The sequence below is a fragment of the Podarcis muralis genome, chromosome 6 (assembly GCF_964188315.1).
Source record: "Podarcis muralis chromosome 6, rPodMur119.hap1.1, whole genome shotgun sequence".
Taxonomy (NCBI): Eukaryota; Metazoa; Chordata; class Lepidosauria; order Squamata; family Lacertidae; genus Podarcis; species Podarcis muralis.
Genome location: NC_135660.1, coordinates 50,177,121 through 50,200,663, shown reverse-complemented (window position 1 = coordinate 50,200,663; position 23,543 = coordinate 50,177,121). Strand labels below are relative to the sequence as shown.

At 41.1% G+C, this 23,543-nt stretch overlaps 1 protein-coding gene across 33 annotated transcripts in view; it reads left to right on the top strand.

Annotated features, from left to right (window-relative positions):
• ABLIM1 (actin binding LIM protein 1) overlaps positions 1 to 23,543 on the top strand; it is a 216,647-nt gene that overhangs the window by 137,204 nt on the left and 55,900 nt on the right. For 25 of the 33 annotated variants that reach the window (XM_077930277.1, XM_077930268.1, XM_077930273.1 and 22 more), the window contains 5 exons: positions 810 to 936; positions 2,435 to 2,528; positions 17,300 to 17,387; positions 20,138 to 20,196; positions 23,205 to 23,267. In XM_077930277.1, the coding sequence (XP_077786403.1) occupies positions 810 to 936; positions 2,435 to 2,528; positions 17,300 to 17,387; positions 20,138 to 20,196; positions 23,205 to 23,267 (431 nt within the window). The remainder of the gene's footprint in view (positions 1 to 809; positions 937 to 2,434; positions 2,529 to 17,299; positions 17,388 to 20,137; positions 20,197 to 23,204; positions 23,268 to 23,543) is intronic. The other 8 variants (XM_028730189.2, XM_028730180.2, XM_028730178.2 and 5 more) reach the window with 1 other exon arrangement.

Genomic DNA, 23,543 nt, shown 5'->3' with positions numbered 1-23,543 from the left:
AAAATATTCTTTAGCTTTTTGGTTCCAACATTTATGACCACAGTTTTGCAATACCTTGTAAAGGAAGGTAGATACATTCATACTTCCTGATGCAGCTTTTATTCCCTTAGCTTTTTTCTTGGTTCAGATAATTTCAGAAAATCAGGACAAGGTTGCCTTTACTCCCAAGTTCTGAAGTAGAGTCTAGGCATATTGGCCTGTTCCTTTTTTTACCAGCCTGAAATATCTGTTGAAATTCTTTCTTTTAGTATACTTTTTCTATACCTATACCCAAGAGAAGCAGAGAATGAAGCTCTGGTTTCCTTAAAAGAAAACAACCAGATCTTTTATACCCTTACCCCTTACATATTCTACCTACTAGCTTTTCATGACAACATTTAGAGAGTTACTGCCATCTAGAGGGTAGAAATGTAAAGGACAATGAGAGGAATGAGATAAAAAGGATTGTCAGCCCCAACTCCTTGAAAGGGGGAAATGTTTGATCCTGGATGCTAATTAGAGTAGCTGTATGCAAAAATAAAATTAATCATATTCTTGCATTTTGGTGAAGCTGGAAGAAAATTGTCAGTTGTTTTCTTTCAAAGACAGGGCTATATTTGCCTGTATCTAAACTTAAAAATAATATATGCAACATGTGGCCCGGTCTGCCAGCCAGATGTTTTAGAATTTTTGTTCTACATAGAATTTATGTGCTGGAGTACATAAAGTATATTATATTGCTTCATAGAGACGGTAGCTGGTCTAATTTTGGAGTGGCTGGCTGGGGGAAACGCAGGCCAACTGATCTACGCATATTGCTTTATTTTCAGATTGTGCAGGCTGTGGAAGAGATATAAAGAATGGACAAGCATTACTAGCACTGGATAAGCAGTGGCATCTGGGATGCTTCAAATGCAAGGCCTGTGCAAAAGTCCTGACTGGAGAATACATCAGCAAGTAAGCAGTCCCCCATTTATCTTTGTTGCATTAAATACACAGTGGTTTGACCCGTTTTTTGAATAAGTGACAGTACCAAAGATATATTACGACAGGATCTCTTACTGTTCCTACTGGTGAGTACTCAGCTAGAAGTCCTGCTCTTGATCCACTCGTAATACCCACAGTAGAACCGACCCCTTTGCCCAGCAGGATTCATTCTTATCAGAGGACCATAATGTGAACCAGACAGCGATACAGTGGTATTGCCTCCCTTCTCCTTGGATGTCTGCAAGTGCATAAGAAATTGCAATAGATTTTGGTAACAGATCACTGCGCATCTCTGTCTTATGAAGTGGAGGAGTGTACAATCCAATCTGCTTCCACTATATTCCACCTCCCTCCATATCACAATAGAGAATCAATGTGTGTCCACTCATCTTCCCAGATAGAGTAAGCCATCATTCCATCAAGTATCACTTCTCAAATTGCAGCAATTGCTGATTCTTCAGAGGCAAGAGAGAAATATTGCACAATATACAAGAGAGAATTTTTGATACTTGTAGGCACTAACTGAACAGCCAGATTAAAATAATAGGTGTCATAAATGCATCCATCTGTGTCTGAAATACATGAGGTTCTTGATTCCAGGCAGGTCTTTGCTGAATGTTGTTGCTTGAATGGCCAGATAAAACTTTTCTAATATAAACTGAACTGTCCATTATTTCTTATCTGACTTGTGTAATTGACAGCTCTACCTGCATAACTTACACCTCTGTTCCACACCATGAATGACGCTTGTGTGGTGCTAAAAAAAAAGAGAGAAAGATTTTTCTGTCACTGAGGATACCAAAGGAAACAAAGTGGTGCTGAAAATAAACATAAAAATAGAACTGTTTGATCAGGGCATCTGCATCACTTCCTTGGCTTACCTGACACTTGATGTCAGATCAGTTCTCTAAACTGTCAGACATACACTCATTTATTATAAGTATTCCTAGCAGTAGTGGATGGCATGGTGGGGCAGCCGTGCTCATACAACAACCACAACATCGTATTATTTGTACCCTGCCCATCTGACTGCATTGCCCGAGCCGCTCTGGGTGGCTTCCAACAGAATATAAAAGAACACACAATGCATCAGACATTAAAAGCTTCCTGATTCAGGTGCCTATGGAAGGTTGTATAATTGTTTATCACTTTGACATCTGACGGGATATCCACAGGGCAGATGCTACCATTGAGAAGGCTCTGTGCTTGGTTCTCTGTAACTTCACTTCTTGCAATGAGGGAATCGCCAGACAGCCCTTGGAGCTGGACCTCAGTTTCAAGGCTGAAAGATGGGGGTGGAGACACTCCTTCAGGTATACAAGGCCGAAGCCATTATACTTGCACAGACACATTTTTTTATTGTTGAGCGCAAAGCAGCTACCTTGTCTTCACCCCAGCTGTTTCAATGCATCAAATATGCATTTAGCATATTGGAGAAACTGATTTACTTCATGTGGATTACTTTCAGAGATGGTGCACCTTACTGTGAAAAGGACTATCAGGTTCTCTTTGGTGTCAAATGTGAAGCATGCCACCAGTTCATCACTGGGAAAGTCCTAGAGGTAAGAGAGCTGCATGGCTTAGTGTAACCGGATTTTATCCATTGGTATTTTTCTGTTTAAAGGAGAAGAAATGAAGCATATATTTTTGTACAGTAGGAACATGGCCAACACTTCATTCTACTGTAATATTTTCTAATATTAAAAGGATATACTTTAAATGTAGTTTTAAAAGAAAGTACTTTTTAGTTCTGGAAAATGCTCGTTGAAAGAAAGTATCTGAAGTATCTGCAAAGGTAGAAAATAACAATACAGAATTGTATAGAGTGAACTCCCAATTCTTCCTTTGAAGTTGAATCTCTTGACCTCAAAAGTGGCCCATGAAAGATGGGCCAATTCTAGATCTGGCCCATTAGCCAGATCCAGTTTGCTATCTCTGACTTAAATTCACTGTCATTTTCTTTGTGGTGGGAACTGCTTTTCCTTCCATTGACAGAGATTTGGCCATTCTAATATTCCTGAGCTTTGTGTTTTTGTATGGCTATTTTTCATATATTACTCTAGTGGAGCCTGGCCCATTGAGGTGAATGGAGCACTGCCACACCACCCCCAGTTTGCCTTCAGCTATATTCTCCTGCCTTCATTTTCACTTATAACCAGTCCAGGGTACTGCCTCTCGCCTTCCTCAACTTCCTTAGTCTCAGTGTTGCCTTTGTACAACTCGACAGGGAGGAGCATGGGGACAAAATTGAACTAGTTGGCTCTTCCTGTCATGGACTCTGGTTCCACCTACTATTAAGAGGTCCCTGCCTTCTGCCCTGGCACTCCTAGTAGACACTAGCCACCACTAGATTACTTACTGTATAAGCCCTATGCTTGTTGGTGGCACTTAGAAATAGTATCAGACAAGTAGAACCCTACAACAGAAGCTTACAGTGTGTGGTGCTCTTTTCAGGATTCCAGCCACCCCATTCCACTACCTTGCCCAATTTTCATTTCGCAAAAACCAGTCAGTCAGTGTTCCATACTCACTGAGAATACTCACTTCTCATTAGGCTCTTTTCTCGAATATTTTCCCTATATTAAATCCATTCATTTCTTCATTTATGTGTATGAGCAGCTCTTTTTTTGCATCCCTGGGAATGATTTAAGATATCTTCTTCATTTGAATAGGTTACTTCCTGGTTCACATGAAGAGAGAGTTCTTCTCTCACACACAGCAGCTCCCCTGCTTGCTAGGCTTGCAACCCCTTTCCCTAACCCTCCTTAGACATCACCAACTCCTCCCATATTCCCCATACACCTCACCAACCCTGTCCCCTTACAGGGTTGACAATGCGACTAGCAAATAGGAATCAACAAAAAAAATGGCTGCCAACTATGTTTCATTTTTTGGAGCTCAAAACGATGGATTATTCCACATGTTCTTCCTGGTATTTTTGCAGAAGTAGATGTCTGAATGCTTTGGAGCAGGGCATTTCCTACTTGCTGTAACACTTTCTTTTACTTTAGTTTGCTTTGTGAACATTTAAAGATCTTTAACCTGTGTAGCTTTCCATAGATTTTGATGAGAAGATGTGTGTGCACTTTAGATAGATTGAACCAGTACTGTCATAGAAGAAATACACCAGAGGGCAGCACTAGTCCCTACAAAAGGAAACTCTGGGTTTTTATAAAGATTGAGGTTGTGCATCTAGCATGTTTTTCCTCACCTTTCTTATTAAATTGGATTTTGATTCATCACTGCTCAGCTGGTGGAGATTACAAAACTTAATGGGTTCTGTGGATATCGAGAAGCAATAATTTGTCAAATGAGATGGAGACATTGACCTGATTCACAGGACACAGTAAAGCAAACTATAGCTTACCAGGACTACACAAACGTGGGTGACAGGGCTGGGGGGGGGGGGAGAGAGAGAGAGATTGTAGCCACTTTCCTATTCCCTGCTCCTTTTTGCTGCCATGTTGTTTTCCCTACCAACAGTGGGAAGGTTCAAATTAACCATATGAGAACCTGGAACTGATTAGACAACTGGGGCAAGTGGCGTTGAACATTAAGTCAGCAGTCCAGCTCACAGAATGAGAATGAATCCTTATCAATCTTGAATAAAAATCTTTATAAAAAACAAACAAACAAACAAACAAGCCAGTAGGGAAAATAAAACCAGGGGATTCAGCAGGAAGAGTAGACACTGCAACCATTACAATAACAACAGCAACAAAAATCCTCTTTGACCTTTCAGAACAAGGAGTAGAAAGGAAAGCTCATCTACTGCAGATGAATTTGTAAATCTGTAGCTCAAGAACACCTAATGATACCAGGTGTAGCAGCTGATTAAACCTTAATTAAGCTGTGCTAATTTCTAGCAATGCACAAAAAAGAACTTGTATAATTTATTACATAGTAAGGCTCTATAGAGCTATTGCCATGGTAACAAGGGCAGAGGGGAACCAGCATCAGTGGAAAACTGCTAGTTTCCTGTTGGCTGCTGGATCCTTAACAGGAAATGATGGTATGAAAAGAATGAGGGCTTATCTTTAATTTAGTGGAAAGTTTATTTTGTTAATCTTCAAAAACGTACTGCAGGCTATATCTTCTCAACATTTCTAAGAAGTAATAGCTACAATAGATTACACTATCTATGATTTTCTGCTTTTATATTATGTGTGTATAAATGTGTGTGTGGAACCGCCAGAAGGCCCTCGGCACTGGACCGCAGTGTCTGGGCAGAACGATGGGGGTGGAGATGCTCCTTCAGGTATACTGGACCGAGGCTGTTTAGAGCTTTAAAGGTCAGCACCAACACTTTGAATTGTGCTCAGAAACGTACTGAGAGCCAATGTAGGTCTTTCAAGACCGGTGTTATGTGGTCTCAGCGGCCGCTCTCAGTTACCAGTCTAGCTGCCACATTCTGGATTAGTTGTAGTTTCCAGGTCACCTTCAAAGGTAGCCCCACATAGAGCGCATTGCAGTAGTCCAAGCGCGAGATAACCAGAGCATGCACCACTCTGGTGAGACAGTGCGCGGGCAGATAAGGTCTCAGCCTGTGTACCAGATGGAGCTGGTAAACAGCTGCCGTGGATACAGAATTGACCTGCGCCTCTATGGACAGCTGTGAGTCCAAAATGACTCCAAGGCTGCGCACCTGGTCCTTCAGGGGCACAGTTACCCCATTCAGGACCAGGGAGTCCTCCACACCTGCCTGCCTCCTGTCCCCCCAAAACAGTAATTCTGTTTTGTCAGGATTCAACCTCAATCTGTTAGCCGCCATCCATTCTCCAACCGCCTCCAACCGACACTCACACAGGACCTTCACCTCCTTCACTGGTTCTGATTTGAAAGAGAGGTAGAGCTCGGAATCATCCGCATATTGATGAACACCCAGCCCCAGCGGCTGCATGTAGATGTTGAAAAGCATGGGGGAGAGGACAGAACCCTGAGGCACCCCACAAGTGAGAGCCCAGGGGTCTGAACACTCATCCCCCACCACTACTTTCTGAACACGGCCCAGGAGGAAGGAGCGGAACCACTGTATAACAGTGCCCCCAGCTCCCAACCCCTCAAGACGGTCCAGAAGGATGTTATGGTCGATAGTATCAAAAGCCGCTGAGATATCCAGCAGAACTAGGAAACAGCTCTCACCTCTGTCCCTAGCCTGCCGGAGATCATCGACCAGTGCGACCAAGGCAGTTTCAGTCCCATGATGAGGCCTGAATCCTGACTGGAAGGGATCCAAATGGTCCGCTTCTTCCAGGCATGCCTGGAGTTGTTCAGCAACCACTCGCTCAATCACCTTGCCCCAGAATGGAAGATTTGAGACTGGGCGATGATTGGCCATATTGGCCACATCTAAAGATGGTTTTTAAAGAAGCAGTTTGATAACGCCTCTTTCAGCGGGTCTGGGAAGGCTCCCTCACAGATAGAAGCATTCACCACCCCACGAAGCTCATTGCCCAGCCCTTCCCGACTAGCTTTTATAAGCCAGGATGGGCAAGGATCAAGGACACAAGTGGTTGATTTCACTCGTCCAAGCAGCCTGTCCACATCCTCAGAGCTAACGGATTGGAATTGATCCCACGCAACTTGACTAGACAGGACTCTAGCACTCTCCCGCCCCGGCCCTGCTCCCATGGTGGAGTCTATCTCTTCCCGAATCTGAGCGACTTTATCTCCAAAAAAACTTTGCAAAAATCATTGCAGGAGATCATGTGACCTGTACTGAAGCCTCCAGAGGGGCGCCATTGAGGATCCCAGCCCCCCCCCCCCCCCAAATGAGCATCCTTGCAAACTGGGGCCTTGACCCAGGTGAAATAAAGCCTAGTTCTGCCCCTGAGTAGAGGCTGGAGCAGGGCACCACTACCACTTCACAACTACGATCTATATAGCAGCTAATGGAGTCTAATGAAGTTGGTGTGGTGAGCTGTTTGAAATACCATCCCATAATGTTTCAACTTTTCATTACACTAATACATTTTTTAAAAGAGAGAGTTTGAGGTGACATGACATGAAAATAAGATGTGTTCATGCTTCAGGGGGTGCCCTCAAGGCCTAAGGTCTCAGTCCAAGGAGGTAAAAGACATTTGCCAAAACACATAGCGAAGCAGGGTTCAAGCTGTTGCATCATCACAACAGGCCAAGATCTAGCATCTCACAAAATGGGCTGTAGCTTCTGAAAGTCATATTCTGAATATTTTTTTGGATTTAACTGACAGACAGAAAATCAGAAGTATTTTTTATTTCTTTTTCTTCTCCCCCTTCTATTCCTCTCTTTCTTTTATCTTCCTCTTTCTTTCTTTCTTTCTTTCTTTCTTTCTTTCTTTCTTTCTTTCCTTGGTGTCCTCTACTCTGGATCATTATGGAGATTATACACACATGAAAGTGATGGATGGTTGCTGAAGGACCCTGGGTGAAAAGGAAAGGAAAGATCTCCCAGCGTAGGAGACTGGGAGAAAAAAGAAAGAAAGAAAGTCATGCTCTTGAAATAAATACTTTTTTAAGACTTTAAGCTGCTTCAAGGACACAGCCTGTTCTTCTTTTAACTAAACACCCACAGACTTGTGGTCTAAACTTACACTTTATGCATCCCTTCCTGGGCCCACTTATGTCACTTGTTACCAGGTTTGAAAAACATATTTTATAAGGATTACATCACAGATTCATTTCTTTCCATCATTCCCGCTAGAATTGGACTAATTAGAATTGAGTTTAACAGAAAGGAATGAAATCCCAGTGTAATGGAACTGTAGCAGCCAAGACTGAAATTACAATTAACCCAACCCAATTAATAACCCAATTAAATTTCAGGTTTAGCAATGAAGCTGAGATGAATATTTGAAATTTTCATATGTCAAGTACCTGTTTTAAAATAATAGTGCAGCTTGGCATACAAATTCCTTCCTCTCTGATTTAGTTAGCTCCAGAAAACCAATATTCAAATCACCTGTATGATACGCACAGGAATATATTGTTTAGATAATTGCTGTTAAATGGCCTGGCAACATAATATTATTCTACAGCTTGCCAGAAAATCAAGCAAGAGAATTGGCTCAAGGACAGTTTTTTTTTAAGGGGGCCAGTTATTAATATGAAGACTCTGGTTAAGATTTGGTCTGCAATTCTGTACAAACATACCTGGAAGTAGGTTCCATTGAATAAATGAAGTTTACTGTTGAGCAGATGTTTACAAGACTGCACTGTCAGTTGCTTAATATCTATTGGATGCTTAGTAAATAAAGTATAGTCTTTTGGATACAGAATGTCCTCAAACTTTTTTGAAAAACATTTCTGTGCAGCTCTGCTTGATTCTAGAAGTATCCCCAAGGTGCTGACTTCACTCAGAAAGAACAAAGCTCTGAGTAATTCTGTTAAATTATTACACCTAGTCAGGTTTGCCATATTTTGAAGAGCAAAAAAGAAGACACATTTGCCAGCTTATACTTTTAACTATGGATTGCTATGATGAGACTCATTTTACATACCTATGAAAAAGAGGCCATGTCCTGGAAAAAGAGGACATATGGCAACCCTAAATACAAACAAATGGTATTGCCCTCACCTGGACTAATGTGACCTCCCCCTGTCTTTTCCTCCACAATGGACTGATCCATTGATTCTGAGCTTGAACTGAAAAGACTGAACAGTCCTTCTCTTCACTGTGCAGTGATTGGGATACTGGAGGGTTGCGATTTGGAATGAAGAGAGGGCTGTCTTTTGGATTAGAAATATTATCAGAGGTTATGCTAGCCAGTTCAGTGAGATTGTGCTTTGGGAGTTTTTGTGTGTCAGCAAGATGTTTCTCGCAGTTCTTTTGAATCTGAGGAAAGTGGAATGAGCACCTCACTGGATGGAAAAGTTTTAGAAAGCACAGCAAAGAAGCCTTAGCAGAAGGTAAATGCTTCCAAATTCTTGTGAGATGTAAGTGTGCAATGAGAGAGCACAATACTTTCAGGAGAAAAATATGTGGGCAGGGGAGATGGGGTGACTCCATATGCCAAGCAGACAGCAAGAACAGAATATGCCTGTTTGCAGTTGGCGTGGCTTCTTGTCTTTGTCATGAAATATGTTATACTGAATATATGTACTGTATTAATAATGTTTGTCATTCATTGGGTTGAATTCTAATTTCTTTTTGAACTGTTTTTAGTGTGTGCTTTGCTTTTATGGTATTCCTTTGAATATATTTTACATGGAAAAATGTTTCCCATATTACATCACAGTCAATCTTAAATTACTTTGAAATGTAGTGAAAACCATGACTATGCTTTATGCATAGGCTACACTAGTGAAATATCTCAGTGGGGCAGAGAAATTGTTTCTTGTGGGGGGGGTGTAACTCTAAAAGCTGCTGCATCATTTAAAAATAAATAGATTTGCTGTTGAGCCTATTTGCATCTCAGAATAAATCTATATGTCTATAAATTGCTATAGGAGAATTTGCTGCTTTAGGGCCCCTTTGCTTTTTTCACGGGTAACTCATATATTTGTATTTTTACTATATTTTGTTGCACTTTATTGTTGCCCTACCCAACATTTAGGAGAGAAAGGATGTAAATACTTTAAAATAAATAAATACAGTAGTGAATATCTCCGTGAACATCTTTTAGTTTCCGTATGCTACCCACACATTACATTGGTTGTAGTTTTTGGCAAACATGTATTATTCAAACTCATTAGAGCCTATGATGACCCGATATATATATCTGCAGAGACATTTAAACTGCAGAAACATATTAGTCATATGTGAAATTGGCAACATTGTGTTGGTCACAGCTGCTTAGGGGAGATGGTTTTGAAGGCCAGTGCATAATCTGTCTCCCCGTTCATCCGCCCATCCAGAAAAATGCTATTGAGAAGTAATATTAAGTAAATATAAAGAGCTAGCAGGGGAAATAAAGTTCAAAGAAACAGAAATTGTGCAAGGAATAAAAAATCTCCTTTGTGAAACAAATTGGATCTCATTGTTCCCTTGGAAAATCTTGTGATACTTCATGGGAATTTAGAAAAAAAAGTTAAGCTTGCTTGCATGAGCTTTGCTCTCAAATTCCTGATTACCTGTCAGAAAATAATGTCCAGATTTCCTGCTGCTGCAGCTTGGGATTTACCTGTTAAGTTTCAGCACCCAGGTTGTCTCTCACATGCAGCTTTTGTTCATCCTCAAAATAATTTTAGTGCAGTGTTTAAGAGGCTGGAGGTAGACTAATGTACCCCATCCCTCACCCCCCCACCCCAAGTTGGTAGAGCACTCCTTCTTCATGGTATCTGTAAATATTTCTTTTATCCATTACCAACTTTAGTCAAACAGGTTATTGGGATTTTAATGCTTCAGAAGCCTGCAAAATTTCTTTGGTGAGACTGGAAAAATTATCATGTACACCACAGACAGTGCTGGCTCTAAGGGTGTTCTAAAGACTGTTATTTGTCTTCAGCCTTGCAGGCCAGCATTGCTCAGGGGTATGTACACTCATTTGTTCTCCCTCCTCTCCCCAGAAAACTATTGCCTCTGAACAATCAGGTTTTACTTGTTTATTTTCAATGCTTCAACAGGAAATCTAGCATATAATTTTGGGTGAAAAACCATAACTTGAAAGGGGTAGCACAAGCAATAGAGGTGTTGAAGAAGCCTCCAGGAAGGGCAGGCGGAACAGTACAGTTTAGTGCACCTTCCACCATACTGGTCTGGCTGTCATTCCACTTTGGCATGCAAAGAATTTGAACTCAGAGCTTGTGTTTTTGCAGAGCTCAGAGCAAATGTACATTAACCCTTGGAGCAAAATGCTAACAATAGTTTCCCTCTCCATCCTATGGCCTTCCAAAATGCCCCCCCCCAGGGGGTGTGTGTTATTGGGTTGTTTTTGTTTTTATTGTGATTATGTATTCTGTGGTTTTATTTTCTGATTTTATCCTGTGAACCGCCCTAGGACCTTCAGGTATAGGATGGTATATACATTTGAAAAATAAATAACAACATTTAGGGAGGAACGAATGAATACAGCCAGACCCACTTCCCCAAATTAGGAGTCTTTTGCCGATGGTTGATGTTTTTGTTTGTTTCTTTACTTCCTGCTGCCTTCTTCGCCTTTCCACTTGCTTGCCTTCTTTTCCCCAGAAATAATCACATTCCTTGCTATCTTCTAATGAGAAGCAAGGAATTTCAGAGTCCTCTGATATGCCAAGGATTCTGAGAAAGTTCCAGGATTGAAAGCTAACTGCGCATTGTAGTTGATGCTTGAAACCATTCTTGAAACTTGTCTCTGACTCTGGTTGATTCAGAGGGGGCAACTGTGGTGGTTTCGTGCCTAAGGGTGCATTAACACAGAAGCCACCCCTGTTTGTCTTTCCTTAAAAAAAAAAAATAAAAAGAGGTCACAGTGTTTGTTTCCTGATTAGTCTTGTTTCCCTGTATTTCTGGTTGGGAGTGCTAAACCAGACATGCCTATTAGTAGAGAGGGGGAGACAGGCTGCTTTCATCTTTCCTTTGCTAAATACACGCCATAGTAAATTTAGATTGTCTGTGCAGGTGTTGTCCCAGGTGTTGCCCACTTTTCAACGCTTTCACGTTCCCAGAATGCAGGGAGTGAATTTCGACTAAACAATTTTAACAAACAGGTAAAGCAAGTGGACCATGTAACAAAATATTACTATGTACTCAGTCTTGATTTTAGACCAACCAGGGCTGCTTGGCATACTTTGAATGAGTCCTGTGGGAGTGTGGCATAACACGAAATAGCTGCCATAATGAAAAGAGACACAAAAAAAGCACCTTCATCAACCACCACTATGCTTGCTCACAGAGGAAGGATCTTTATGCCTCTTCTCTGCTCAGAACAGAACAGGGAGGAAGAGTTCCAGTCCTGTCATCCAGTGAAATCTGAGCATGTTTAAGGAGTGGTGGTAGGGTTCAGTGTAGAAGAGGCCAATGCAGTGCAGCAGGAAGTCTCCAGTGCATTGTCGTATTTTGAAGGGCTATTTACTGATACCTTTTGGGGGAGTACCATTGAACATACTGGTAGGCACATTGGCACCCACAGGTGTCATAATAGTGATCCCTCTTTTAAATTGTGCTTTGGAGAGCCAGCTACATGAGGAGAGTTGGGTTAGTACAGTCATACCTTGGGTTGAATGTGCTTCAGGTTGAGTGCTTTTGGGTTGCGCTCCGCGGCAACCCGGAAGTAACGGAGCACGTTACTTCTGGGTTTCGCCGCTTGCACATGCACAGACACTCAAAATGACGTCATGCGCAGAAGCGGCAAAATGCGACCCGCGCATGCGGAGACGCGCCATCGTGTCTTACTCCCATTCAGGATGCGAATGGGGCTCCGGAACGGATCCCGAGTTACCACTGTATTGCACTCTTACAGTAAGAAAGGCCCAAAGGATATTCCTATGCTGTGTGCAAAGATGTCGAAGTGTTCAAGGGTCAAATTGATCTTCAGTGACATGTAGCTGACCTGGCATTGTTGGCATTTGAAGACTTTGCCAAAAAAATGGGGGGGGGGTGTGGGGAAATGGCATACAATGTAAGAGTTAAGAAGCCTCACCTCAGTCTTATGTCTGAGTTTGTTTCCTCAGCAGCAGCATGCTTAAAAATAAAATCTGCTAGAATTCTTGGTTTCCAGATGTTCTTCTAATATCCTACACTCAGCCAGTTTAAAGCACAATGTAGATCCATCCTGAAGTGACCCTTTCGAACAATGAAGCAACCATAAAACACAAGTGAAACATTCACCCTAAAATTGGAACCAGATATCAACCTAGCAGGTTTCAGAGACACTGTAGAAATCCCATATATATGTCCAGGATTTGTGGTAAAGGAGAGAGAAGGGAACCTATATAGAAATGTATTATCAAATTGTTAGACCCTTGAAATATAGCAAGAAATAAAATAAAATTATATGTGTAAAATGCAATAAAATTAAATAATAGAATAATGAAATTGTGTAATGAGAGGAACCTATCATCTAGACTCAACAAAAAGGTAGAAACTTCTGCGTTTAGGTACAAACTACATGTGATGCTCAGCTGTGTGCAGTTTGCCCCCAATTTTGGGGTGTTTAAGGCCTGTGACTTGAAGCCCTTAAAATCCATTTTCTTTCTAAGGTTAATACATATCAACAGATGGACATTCCCTGTTTCAGAGTGGAATGTCCATGCATTTGAATACATAGAACCTCAGTGGTATATAAATTTGAAGGTAACATCCAAGATTGTGTTGGTAGACCTCTCTTCCCTCCAGCAGCCCTGTGTTACCCTGTGGCACCCACTAATTTATGCAGAATTATTTGAAAATGTATAAAAATTCCTTCCAGTAGCACCTTAGAGACCAACTAAGTTTGTTATTGGTATGAGCTTTCGTGTTCATGCACACTTCTTCAGATGCCATGCACACGAAAGCTCATACCAATAACAAACTTAGTTGGTCTCTAAGGTGCTGCTGGAAGGATTTTTTTTATTTTGTTTCAACTACAGCTGACCAACACGGCTACCTACCTGTAACTTGAAAATGTATGACATGTTTGATGTAAAAAGTCATCTGGTTTCCCCCTGAAATGAATCTAAATAAACCCTGAAACCTGAAATATTGACTACAAACTTTAGAAAGTCTTTTGGTGTTTGTTTATGATGCTAAACTGCAGTTTATTTTAACCACAATGTGCATGAACTGCAGGTTGGGGCACACATCTCAAAACAATCTCAGTTCCCTTAGTCAGTGGGAGAACAAGCCACCAAGTGACTGGTTTAGAGCTTCATCTGAACCTGCACTTGTGATTCATCTCTTGACTTCAGATTGTGATTTATTTAGAGAGGAACAAACCACGAGCAATGGTTTGAACGTAATGCTAAACCAACCACTCTGTGGTTTGTTTCTCCACTTTGGAAAGAGTAAGGCCAAAAGCAGGAGAGCTTGAGGTGGTAATAACAAACCACACAGCTTTGCTTTTCATTAGATGACTAGCGTATATCTGTTTTCAGGAATGGGAGCCCTTGTCCTCCAAGCATTATCCCTGTATTCTAATATGTTTACCAGCCTTTATTGTGGTGATTACTCTGTATTTCACAAAAAACAGCCCATGTATCAAACAAACTTAATAAATGGCCCATCACAGGGCAGTTGGTAGAATATTATATTCCCCCCCATGTTATGTTTAACCAGTGATAGCAGACTAAGGAAATGAGAGCGAGACATAGCCGTAAAGTAAGAATTCCAAAGTTAGAAGAGGTAATGTTTGAAGAAGGCATCATGTGAATTTCAGATGGAGGGGAATTACCTGCAGCTTTGGGGAATTTTTTTTAATAAAGCCATGCTGTAAATATTAGGCTGCTCTGCTATGTAAGGTGTTCCATTAACATTCCAAGGGTCATAAAATAGCCATACAGCACAAAGGCAAGTTGTTTTAATAGTGTTTTGCTCCTGAGAGAGTATTTAATACCATAGTGACATATACAGAAATGGGGTACTGTTAAATATTTTACTAGATCTAGTTGTCAAAATGGAATGGTTCATTATTGTGAGAAAGGGAATTGCTTTCTTACTGTAAGAGGAACACAGCATTAAAATTAATTCTTTGTCAAATGATAGGAAAGAGTTATTGAGATAGGAGGGGTGAACCCAGCTGTTGAACTGTAATACTCAAAAAATGTGTCCCTTTGGCCAAGAGAAAATATCTGTTCATAATTAGCCGTCCTTCTGCCAGATCCATTGGCAGTGAAGAAATCCTGGTGGGTGCCTGATAATGTGTATCTGCCTTCAAATGGCTGTTCTCTTGGAAAGGAGCAGAAAAATGAGGTCAGAAGTACTTACACTTAACACAGAGGGAAAACATCCATCTGATCGGGGTGTAGTTCCAATAGTTCTTGCAGCCTACAAGTTTGGTGAAGAATAGAAGGGTGGAAAGTATAGTTGTGTACTTTGTGTACCCCTAGACAGAAATACTACAGACATTTTCTTGGGAATAAGACATTTTGGAGTGAACTGGCATGGCATTATTTGTTTGGTCCTCAATCTGGGATTGCATACGTTAAGTGTAACCTAGAGAAAGTCAAGACTATGGCCTGGTTTGCAGGAAGGAAACCACAGCTGCTTTGTTCTCCCACAAGCTGCTAACAAACACAAACCATGATTATAGCTTTTGGTTAGTCAGAAAGAGAGTAACATGGGTAAGGCTGGCTATGGCTATCTCATACCTTACCACACAGAAACTACCCCTTGAGTAATACTGTATTGCAAACAAAAGTACATTTTAATTTTTTGATACAAAATTCTACAATGCAACTTTTGCCCAGACGAATAAGGAAGAGAGCCTTATTTTTAAAGAATTTCAAATGACTAGCCAGAACTGTTTCTTAACAACTTTGATGTTGCTTGTCTGCAGCCGTGCATCTACGCCTCCCCAAAGATGTTGTAAAACGCTGTTATTAGCCCCCCCCCCCAAAAAAAAAATAAACCTCTGAAGCTCAGGGAGGCTAGTGTTTTTGTTTTTATGATCCCTAAGCATCTCTGATTTTGGGTTAACTAGCCTGTTAAGTAAAGACAGGTTTCTGCAGGAAATCAGACAATGTATGGTTCAGTGGAATTAAGTTCTAGAATGAGATGACACTAGCTCTCTTGACTCCTGGTTTATCATTTTAATTCTGCACAGTTTCCAAACACACATACCTTTTTAAAAAACAGTTTTACTGTATATGTTTCTTCATTCTGTTAAATTCTGCAGTTCATGATTATGCGAGTATTAGGAAGTGCAGCCACTCAATCTGTTTTGCTTTTAATTTGATTTGTTCAATATGTTTAGGCAGCTCTCAGATACTTGATATTTTCCTAATTTGCCAGTGGGGAGACTAAGGCTGCAATGAAGTCTCAGTTAGTATCATTAACTTATAATGCTGTCATTCTGTGTAATTCTCTTGCTAATGCTAACCTTTGCCTCAAGTGAGAGGACACAACAGAGAACAATCTGTTGGTCTTCTGCCATAGATGATCATTTAATTGAATGCAGCTAAGAACCTATAGTTTAGTGCTTCCTTTCTTTCACTTCTAAGTTACTTATTCAATGCATGTTTACTTGGAAGGACTTGGGCCCTAGTAAGAATGCTGAAGATTATAGCCTTAGCGGTGTCCAGTAATACATCTTCACAAAAGGAACTTGGCATTCCCAATTAATACGGGCGCTTACTTGATGCCCTTTTGAGTGCAGTTCGTCAGACAACGACATTTTGTTCCTTTGGACCTGAGGTCCTGATGTGGTCCCCGTGGGCACCATGGCACCCTCAAACATGCCCCTTGGCACCCACTATGGCCTCCTGCCACTCCTCATTTTTAAAGGTTTTTTTAAATAACCCCCCCCCCCCAATTTATTTTTGTTTGGTTGAGAGTGTTTCCTGTTAGGGAGGGGTGGGTGTGACAGAACATAGATGTTTTGTTATTGTTTGCTGGGGGTGGTGATCCCGAACTTCATCAGTTTTTCTTCCATGAAACAGGTATTTTGTGGGGCCTACCACAGTTCGCTAGATTTTCAAATGTGCCCTTGAGCCCCAAAAAGCTGGAGACCCCTGCTTGGGATGCTTTGCCAATTCATGGTTATTCCAGAAGACTTTTAGTTGCTATAGTCCTCCTAGACTTTCTTGCTTTAGTGTTATTACCTCAACTATTGATGTTGCTTTTTTGCTGGTATTTGGTTTTTTTGTAATGCTATGTTGGATTTGCTTCTATGTGTTGTGTGAGCTATGTGAGCTGCTTTTAATTCACTACTTTGTGAAAAAGTGGGATACAAGTTGTTAAATAATATAAATGGAATAACTTTTAAGTCTACTCAGTCTCGTATCAATTTATCTAGGAGACTTGGGTGACTAAGAGTATTTGGATTTAGTAATGAGATTAAAAAGCATTTATCACCTCTAGACTGCAACTTTAAATCCAATTCAGGCCAACAATACAGTATATTGAATGCTTACCTTATTGTACAGCCAGTGAATGGTCAGTGTAAATTAAATTAAAGTGTCAATCCCAGTTTTCCACAGGGGCTATATGTCTCCTAAGAGTCAGGGCTAATAGCAGTGGAAAGGAAAGAGAAATACCGGGTACTGACCTCTTGCTATTAAAACAAGCAAATGGTCCCTTTGGGGCAAAGCTGAAATGGAGCAGTGAGGAATGTGAGTTTATATATTGGCATACATGCATTCAGAATTTATTTATTTATGTATTTAATATATTGGTCACTTTTTCTTGCCAAAGGCAACCCAAAACAATTTACAACCAAGCAATATCATACATAGGCTATAATGAATAGTGATATGTGTGGTATGGGTCAGGTCACATTTTCTTGCATTTGTATTTCTGCAGGCAGGGGACAAGCATTACCATCCAAGCTGTGCACGATGCAGCAGATGCAATCAGATGTTCACAGAAGGAGAAGAAATGTACCTGCAAGGTAAGGACAGAACTTTTTTTTTTAAGTTTGGGAGCTGCTTTGAGTATATGAAAAAGCAGAATCAAATTGATGTAAATAAATAAAATAAACCAAAGTTTATTTTAAACCAAAGATCCACTTCTTTAGTAATTCGTATGTAACATTTCGGACCTCTATCTATGAACTATGTCTGCTGGAGAATCCCTCTGCCAGAAATATTTGGTGACCCCTCTCCCAGTTTTCATATTCTCCAAATCTTGACTACAGCTCTTGGGTAAGGAGGAGAGAGCTTAACCCTGATAACAGGTTCAGATAACATGCTAGACCAAACACTGGATGACATAAAGGGAACTGAGAAAGGAGCAAAGCAGTTGCAATCTCATCTCCAAGTGCTTGCACTTTCACCCTAATTCACCATTTGGTTTAGCATTATGTAAAAATGTGGCTGTTTTCAATTGGGTCATCTCTTATCTGTATGCTTGTTGACACTCGGAAAATGTTTGCAAATGAAAAAAAATGTTAGATGAGTATGTTTCAAGTTACTTAACAAGAAAAGCTGGTGAATAAAAATTAAGTTTATAATGAAAAAACTTAGTGCTTATTAGTTATCCCTGCTTAATGTATTAGTTAAGTAGGCTTCCTTCTCATGGAATAATTTGGTAAAATACTGTGTCTTTTCCTGCCTTTCATTTTCACAAGTAAAGGGGCTAAACACTTATTTAAAACAAAGAAAAAGAAATATATATATATATAAAATTAAAACATCCAATAGCACCTTAAAGGTAAAGGGACCCCTGACCATTAGGTCCAGTCGTGACCGACTTTGAGGTTGTGGCGCTCATCTCGTTTTATTGGCTGATGGAGCCGGCGTACAGCTTCCGGGTCATGTGGCCAGCATGACTAAGCTGCTTCTGGCAAACCAGAGCAGCGCACAGAAATGCCATTTACCTTCCCACCGGAATGGTACCTATTTATCTACTTGCACTTTGATGTGCTTTCGAACTGCTAGGTTAGCAGGAGCAGGGACTGAACAATGGGAGCTCACCCCATTGCGGGGATTCGAACTACCAGCCTTCTGATCGGCAAGCCCAAGAGGCTCAGTGGTTTAGACCACAGTGCCACCCACGTCCCTTCAAATTCTTTGGCATCTGAAGAAGTGTGCATGCACATGAAAGTTTATACCCAGAACAAACTTAGTTGGTCTCTAAGGTGCTAGTCGACTTTTTTATTTTTTTATTTATATTTCGACTGCGTCAGACCAACACAGCTACCTACCTGAAAGAAAAAGAAAGAAAGCTGAAAGTTCAAGGGAAGAATGAGAGGGTGGGATCCACCTAATAAGCTCCAGCAGACCAAGTCTTGCACAAGGACTTCCACTTGCACAATAGGGATTCCCTCTTGTCCTCCCACTACACCCCCCCCTCTGGGTGAGGTCAGGAGAACACTCAGAACAGGGTGTGTGAGGAAAGGAGATGGAGGGTGGTTCCCACTGGAAAGCTGAAATGCTTGTGCAGATGAAATGATTGGAAGAGTTTGGCACTGAATCCCACTCAGAAACTACCTAAGGAAACTAGACTTATCCTCAGGCCTCCCTGTGACTGTGCCTTTCTTCAATAGCCTGTCTGCACTAGAGGCAGTAAATGTGGTTCCTGGGCTAATACGTGGCTTATTGTAGATTTTCTTGAAGAAGAAGATGTAGTCCAGAGCTACGTGACTGGGGAGTATGCTGGCAGGATAAAGCCCACATTGTTTTTCTTACCTTTGCTGCAAGTTTTGACTAGCTTTGCCTCTGAGCCAATATTCTCATGACATTGGAACCTTTTGGACATGAAAGGGGTGACTTTTCTTCCCCCTGGTCCCAAATATGTGTCCTCGTCCTGAAAATGTTTATAATGGAGTGTGCTGATAATAAATGCCATGTGATTATCATCCTTTATTACAGTGCCAAAGGTGGATCTTGTTGAATAAAGGTTCCCCATACTGTTTACTCTGACATTTACTTTGTAAACCTCCTGCTTTTGTTGGGAGAGGATTTCCTTTGCTTTATTGCTTGTACTGTAGCTAATAAAAAGCACAACTTTTGGGAATTTTCCCTTTTCTTTTTAATGTCAGGCATGTTATTTTACTGCCACGGTCAAATGGGGTTTAAACTTAAGCTTTAGCTTGTTTGGGATTCTAGTTAATTTTGACATTGGCTTTTGTGAAGACAGGCATGGATTTTTTTCCCCAAAAGAATTTTTAATGGTAAATGTAAGCACTCTTTACTGAGGGCTCCTCAGATGGTTTGTTTATTGGGCATTCACCAATCGGAAGCCTCACCTTGGTTTTCGAACCGTTTCGGGAGTCGAACGGACTCCTGGAACAGATTAAATTCGAGAACCAAGGTACCACTGTAGTGCTGTAGTGCCAGGGGCACTGTGAAATTGATTTTAATTCTTAGTGGAGATGGGAGAAAGTGACTTGGGCAACCTGAGTGATAGGTTGTCCACAGCAGAAGCAGCTCTTGAGAATTCAGGCTATTAATATTACTTCAGTACTGTTTGCTTCCATGCTCCTTTAGGTACCCCATCAACTGTACATTTGTCAATAAAGAGACTATTACAGTACAACCATTAATACTTCATTACGTTGTTTTTCCTCCAAAAGGAAATTGACCCAGCAAACTGCCTTAAATCCTGCCTTGGAAGGGTGAAACGAAATACTTTCACTTCACTTTGTTTCTTCTGACCCGAATGCAACATGACTTGGCTTGTTTTCTCTCCACCCTCCAGGTTCTACAGTTTGGCACCCTGACTGTAAGCAGTCCACAAAGGGTGAAGAAAAGCTAAGGGTAAGTTTTGTTGCTGTTGAAAAGGGTGTTTTAGCACACTTGGCAGCCTGCATTTGCAGGAGCAGATTCCACCCACCTTACCTAGAAGAAGTATAGGGTATTGTGGAATTAGCTTTCTGATTACTTAAGGCAGACCATCATGCGAGTGACCCACAGACCCTGTTTCCTGCACAGCAAGCAGATAGCCTGGCCTGCATCCAAACATTTTCTACTTCTGAGTGTCCTTTGCAATGGCACTCAGTCCTGCAAACACTTCCTAACAGGTTCTGGGCAGCATCCTAACAGCATTATCATATGTTGTCAAAACAACATTACTTTCCTGTGAGCCAAATGTTTGGTTTACAAAGAGAATCTTACCACCTCAAATAATTGATTTGGCTGTTCTTACATTCTTGAGAGGGTGGGACAAGGAGGGATGTGGTCAGCAGCAGGCACAAGAAAATAGGAAAAGAGACACAGCCTCAAATTGGTAATGGAAAATAATGTGACATTTAATAAAAGACTTGTTGCGTTATTGGAAAAGTTGTATTCTTGAGACCCTGAAGGTCTTCACTGCAATACTTTTGACATTCTATTAAATTTCATTTTTTTCATACTATTATATTTTTTCTACACGCTTGAATTCCTGCCATTTATGTGAAGTTGTCAGGGTGATTCATGTCACCATTACTGAAATTGTTTGGGTCGTTTAGTTGGATGCTGTATTTATTTATAGTCTAAATAGTAATTTGACAGTCCTGCTTGTTTACATTGTCTTATCTGTTGGCCTCACTTTCTCCTCCTCCTCTCTGTATATATTATGTGTGCTTATATACCTCCTGACATAGCTGACCACTTCATATATCTAGCAGAATGGGCACTGGCCCATAACATTATTGCTTAGCCTTTAAGATACCATAAGGCTTGGGTGTTTTTCGCTGCAGTAGACTAATGCAGCTTCACCATGTTTAGAATGAATGCTGTTGCTTGCAGCAATATATGGACATTGAATATACACTGCCAAATAAAAAAACCTGATTTTGTAGGGCATGGGGGAGAATATTTTATTATGTTATAAAAAATAAATAGTGCCAGTAATTTCAAGGTTGTGACAGAAGCCACTAAGCATATTTCTGTATCATTGAGATCAATAAGATCAGGGTAACTGGAGGCAGGGATGTGGCAGATTCTCTGCTGCATGTCCAGTCCCTAGCTAGAGGTGGCCCCCAGCTTTTCCACCTGTTCTGTTGCACCCTCTACAGGCTGCCCAGTTCCTCAGGTAATGGATCCAGCAGTTCCATCGCCAGCCCTGCTCTATTCCTGAAGGGCCTTGTTTCAGGTCCTACGCTAACTACCACCAGTGGGACAACTGCAGCTGGTGGCACGTGGTCTACTGTGCATAGTGAGGGGCCTCCAGCAGCAGAACCCCTTCACCAGCAGAAACCAGTGGAGCAGCCTTTCTCAACCTGTGGGTCCCCAGATGTTGTTGAACTACAACTCCCATCACCCCTAGCTAGTAAGGCCAGAGCTCAGGGATGATGGGAGTTGTAGTCCAACAACATCTGGGGACCCACAGGTTGAGAACCGCTGGGTGGAGGATATTTTCACCAAATCCTAACCCCCATAAGAGAATTGAATAGCTTGTGTCCTCTGCACTGGCTGAAATATTTGCCTGAATAACTACAGACAGACCAAGAGACTTTAATTGTGTTGCATCACCCACAACAACACCACTGCCGTTATGAGAATTCTCTCACTAATTCAGAATGACCTTTAAAAATCCATTGGGTTTATTCCCAGTTCCCAAGGAAACTGAAGATGTTCCCGCCAAGTATCTCATTTCTTTTTCTCTCTTATACGAGCAAGTGCTCTTTCCTTTGCTGAAGATGATTCAGCATGCCAAAGCATTCACACACTGAATGTGGAAGGTGGTAATTATAGAAGGCACTTAATACTACACAGAGTGAAAATTGTATTTGCTTTCCCCCCTCCTGAAAGCCAAAATACACATTGTCAAAACTTGTTGTTGAAGCACCTTCATTAGGGCTGCCTTTTGTCTGCATTTGTACTTGGATTGCACCCTCCTTAACTGTGAGAGTTCTTACTGGTTTAGGTTTTAGGTGGAGTCCATAAAAACAATGATTGCTTAAGATCCATTTCCCTTTTGATTTCTTTCATAGAAGGTTACTGATGCCAAAATAAGCAGGAAAGAAAGCAACGCTTTAAGTGTAGAGATGTTTCTTTCTTTTATGCTTGCCTGCCAGATGGAGATTTTCTGTTGATAGGATGTGCTGCTGCATTAGCAGTATGTGTTACCAAGTTGGTTTTAATGAAATGTTTTTTTCCACTGGGAAAAAAACTTTTTTACATTTCTGTGTATCTAGTTGCCTCTCCAATTGCCCTTTTTATTGCACATTCATGGTAATCTGTGCCCTGGTGCTATCAGGGTATTTGTGCACCATGCCTCTTTCAGTCCAGTTTTGCACCTGCAAATGTTTTGGGGGCTGTCACGCTGCTTCGTTTTCATTCACTGTATATGCTGTAACTTCTTGCTGAACTCCCATAACTTTACATATTACAATTGTTCTGGGTTGTTTTTGTCCCACCTTTGGTGGGATTAAGCCCCTCCAGACAACAATAATGGGCACATCCAGACCACATATTTAAAGCACTTTTAACAAACAGTTCTCCTTCTCAGGGATCTTTGGGAATTGTAGTTTTGTGAGGGAGAAAGGAGGGGTTTTCTAACCATTCTTAGCACCCTTAGCAGACTGCAGTTCCCAGGATTCTTTGAAGGAAATGCTGGTATTTATAGTGGTATAGAAGTGCTTTAAATGTGTAGTGTGGGTAAGCCCAGTGTGGTAGCCTTGGGGAAGCATCATAGAACAACTAATAATAAAGCAGAATAATTCCACCGTGAGTGCATTAGTATTATGTTACGACCTGCAATAAAACGCCAGTCTGGAGCAGCCCTGAGAGAAGCCGTTGCCATTTTCATTCATTCTTCCCTTTTCTTTGTTTTATGGCAGCATTCCTCATCTGATTTCTTTTATCCAAAGAGTTTGGTTCTTCGCAGGCCACGCTCATCAGAGGTTTGCAGTTGTGAATTTATACACTTCTTATCTGACAGTTCTGTGGGAGGATATCTGATTTCTGCACTCATGTTTGCAGCTTCTGCTGTTGATACCACATCCTCCTTCATCATCACCTCACTTGAGCACTTACTTTTTCTTTTGAAAATGTATGCTTGATTTTGAATTTGCAAATGCACACTTGATTTTGAATTTCTGCACTCAATACTGTGTGTTTCCTAAAAACCAGCACACAAGAATTAGAGTTTTGTTTCTAATGTACATGTATGGCAAAAG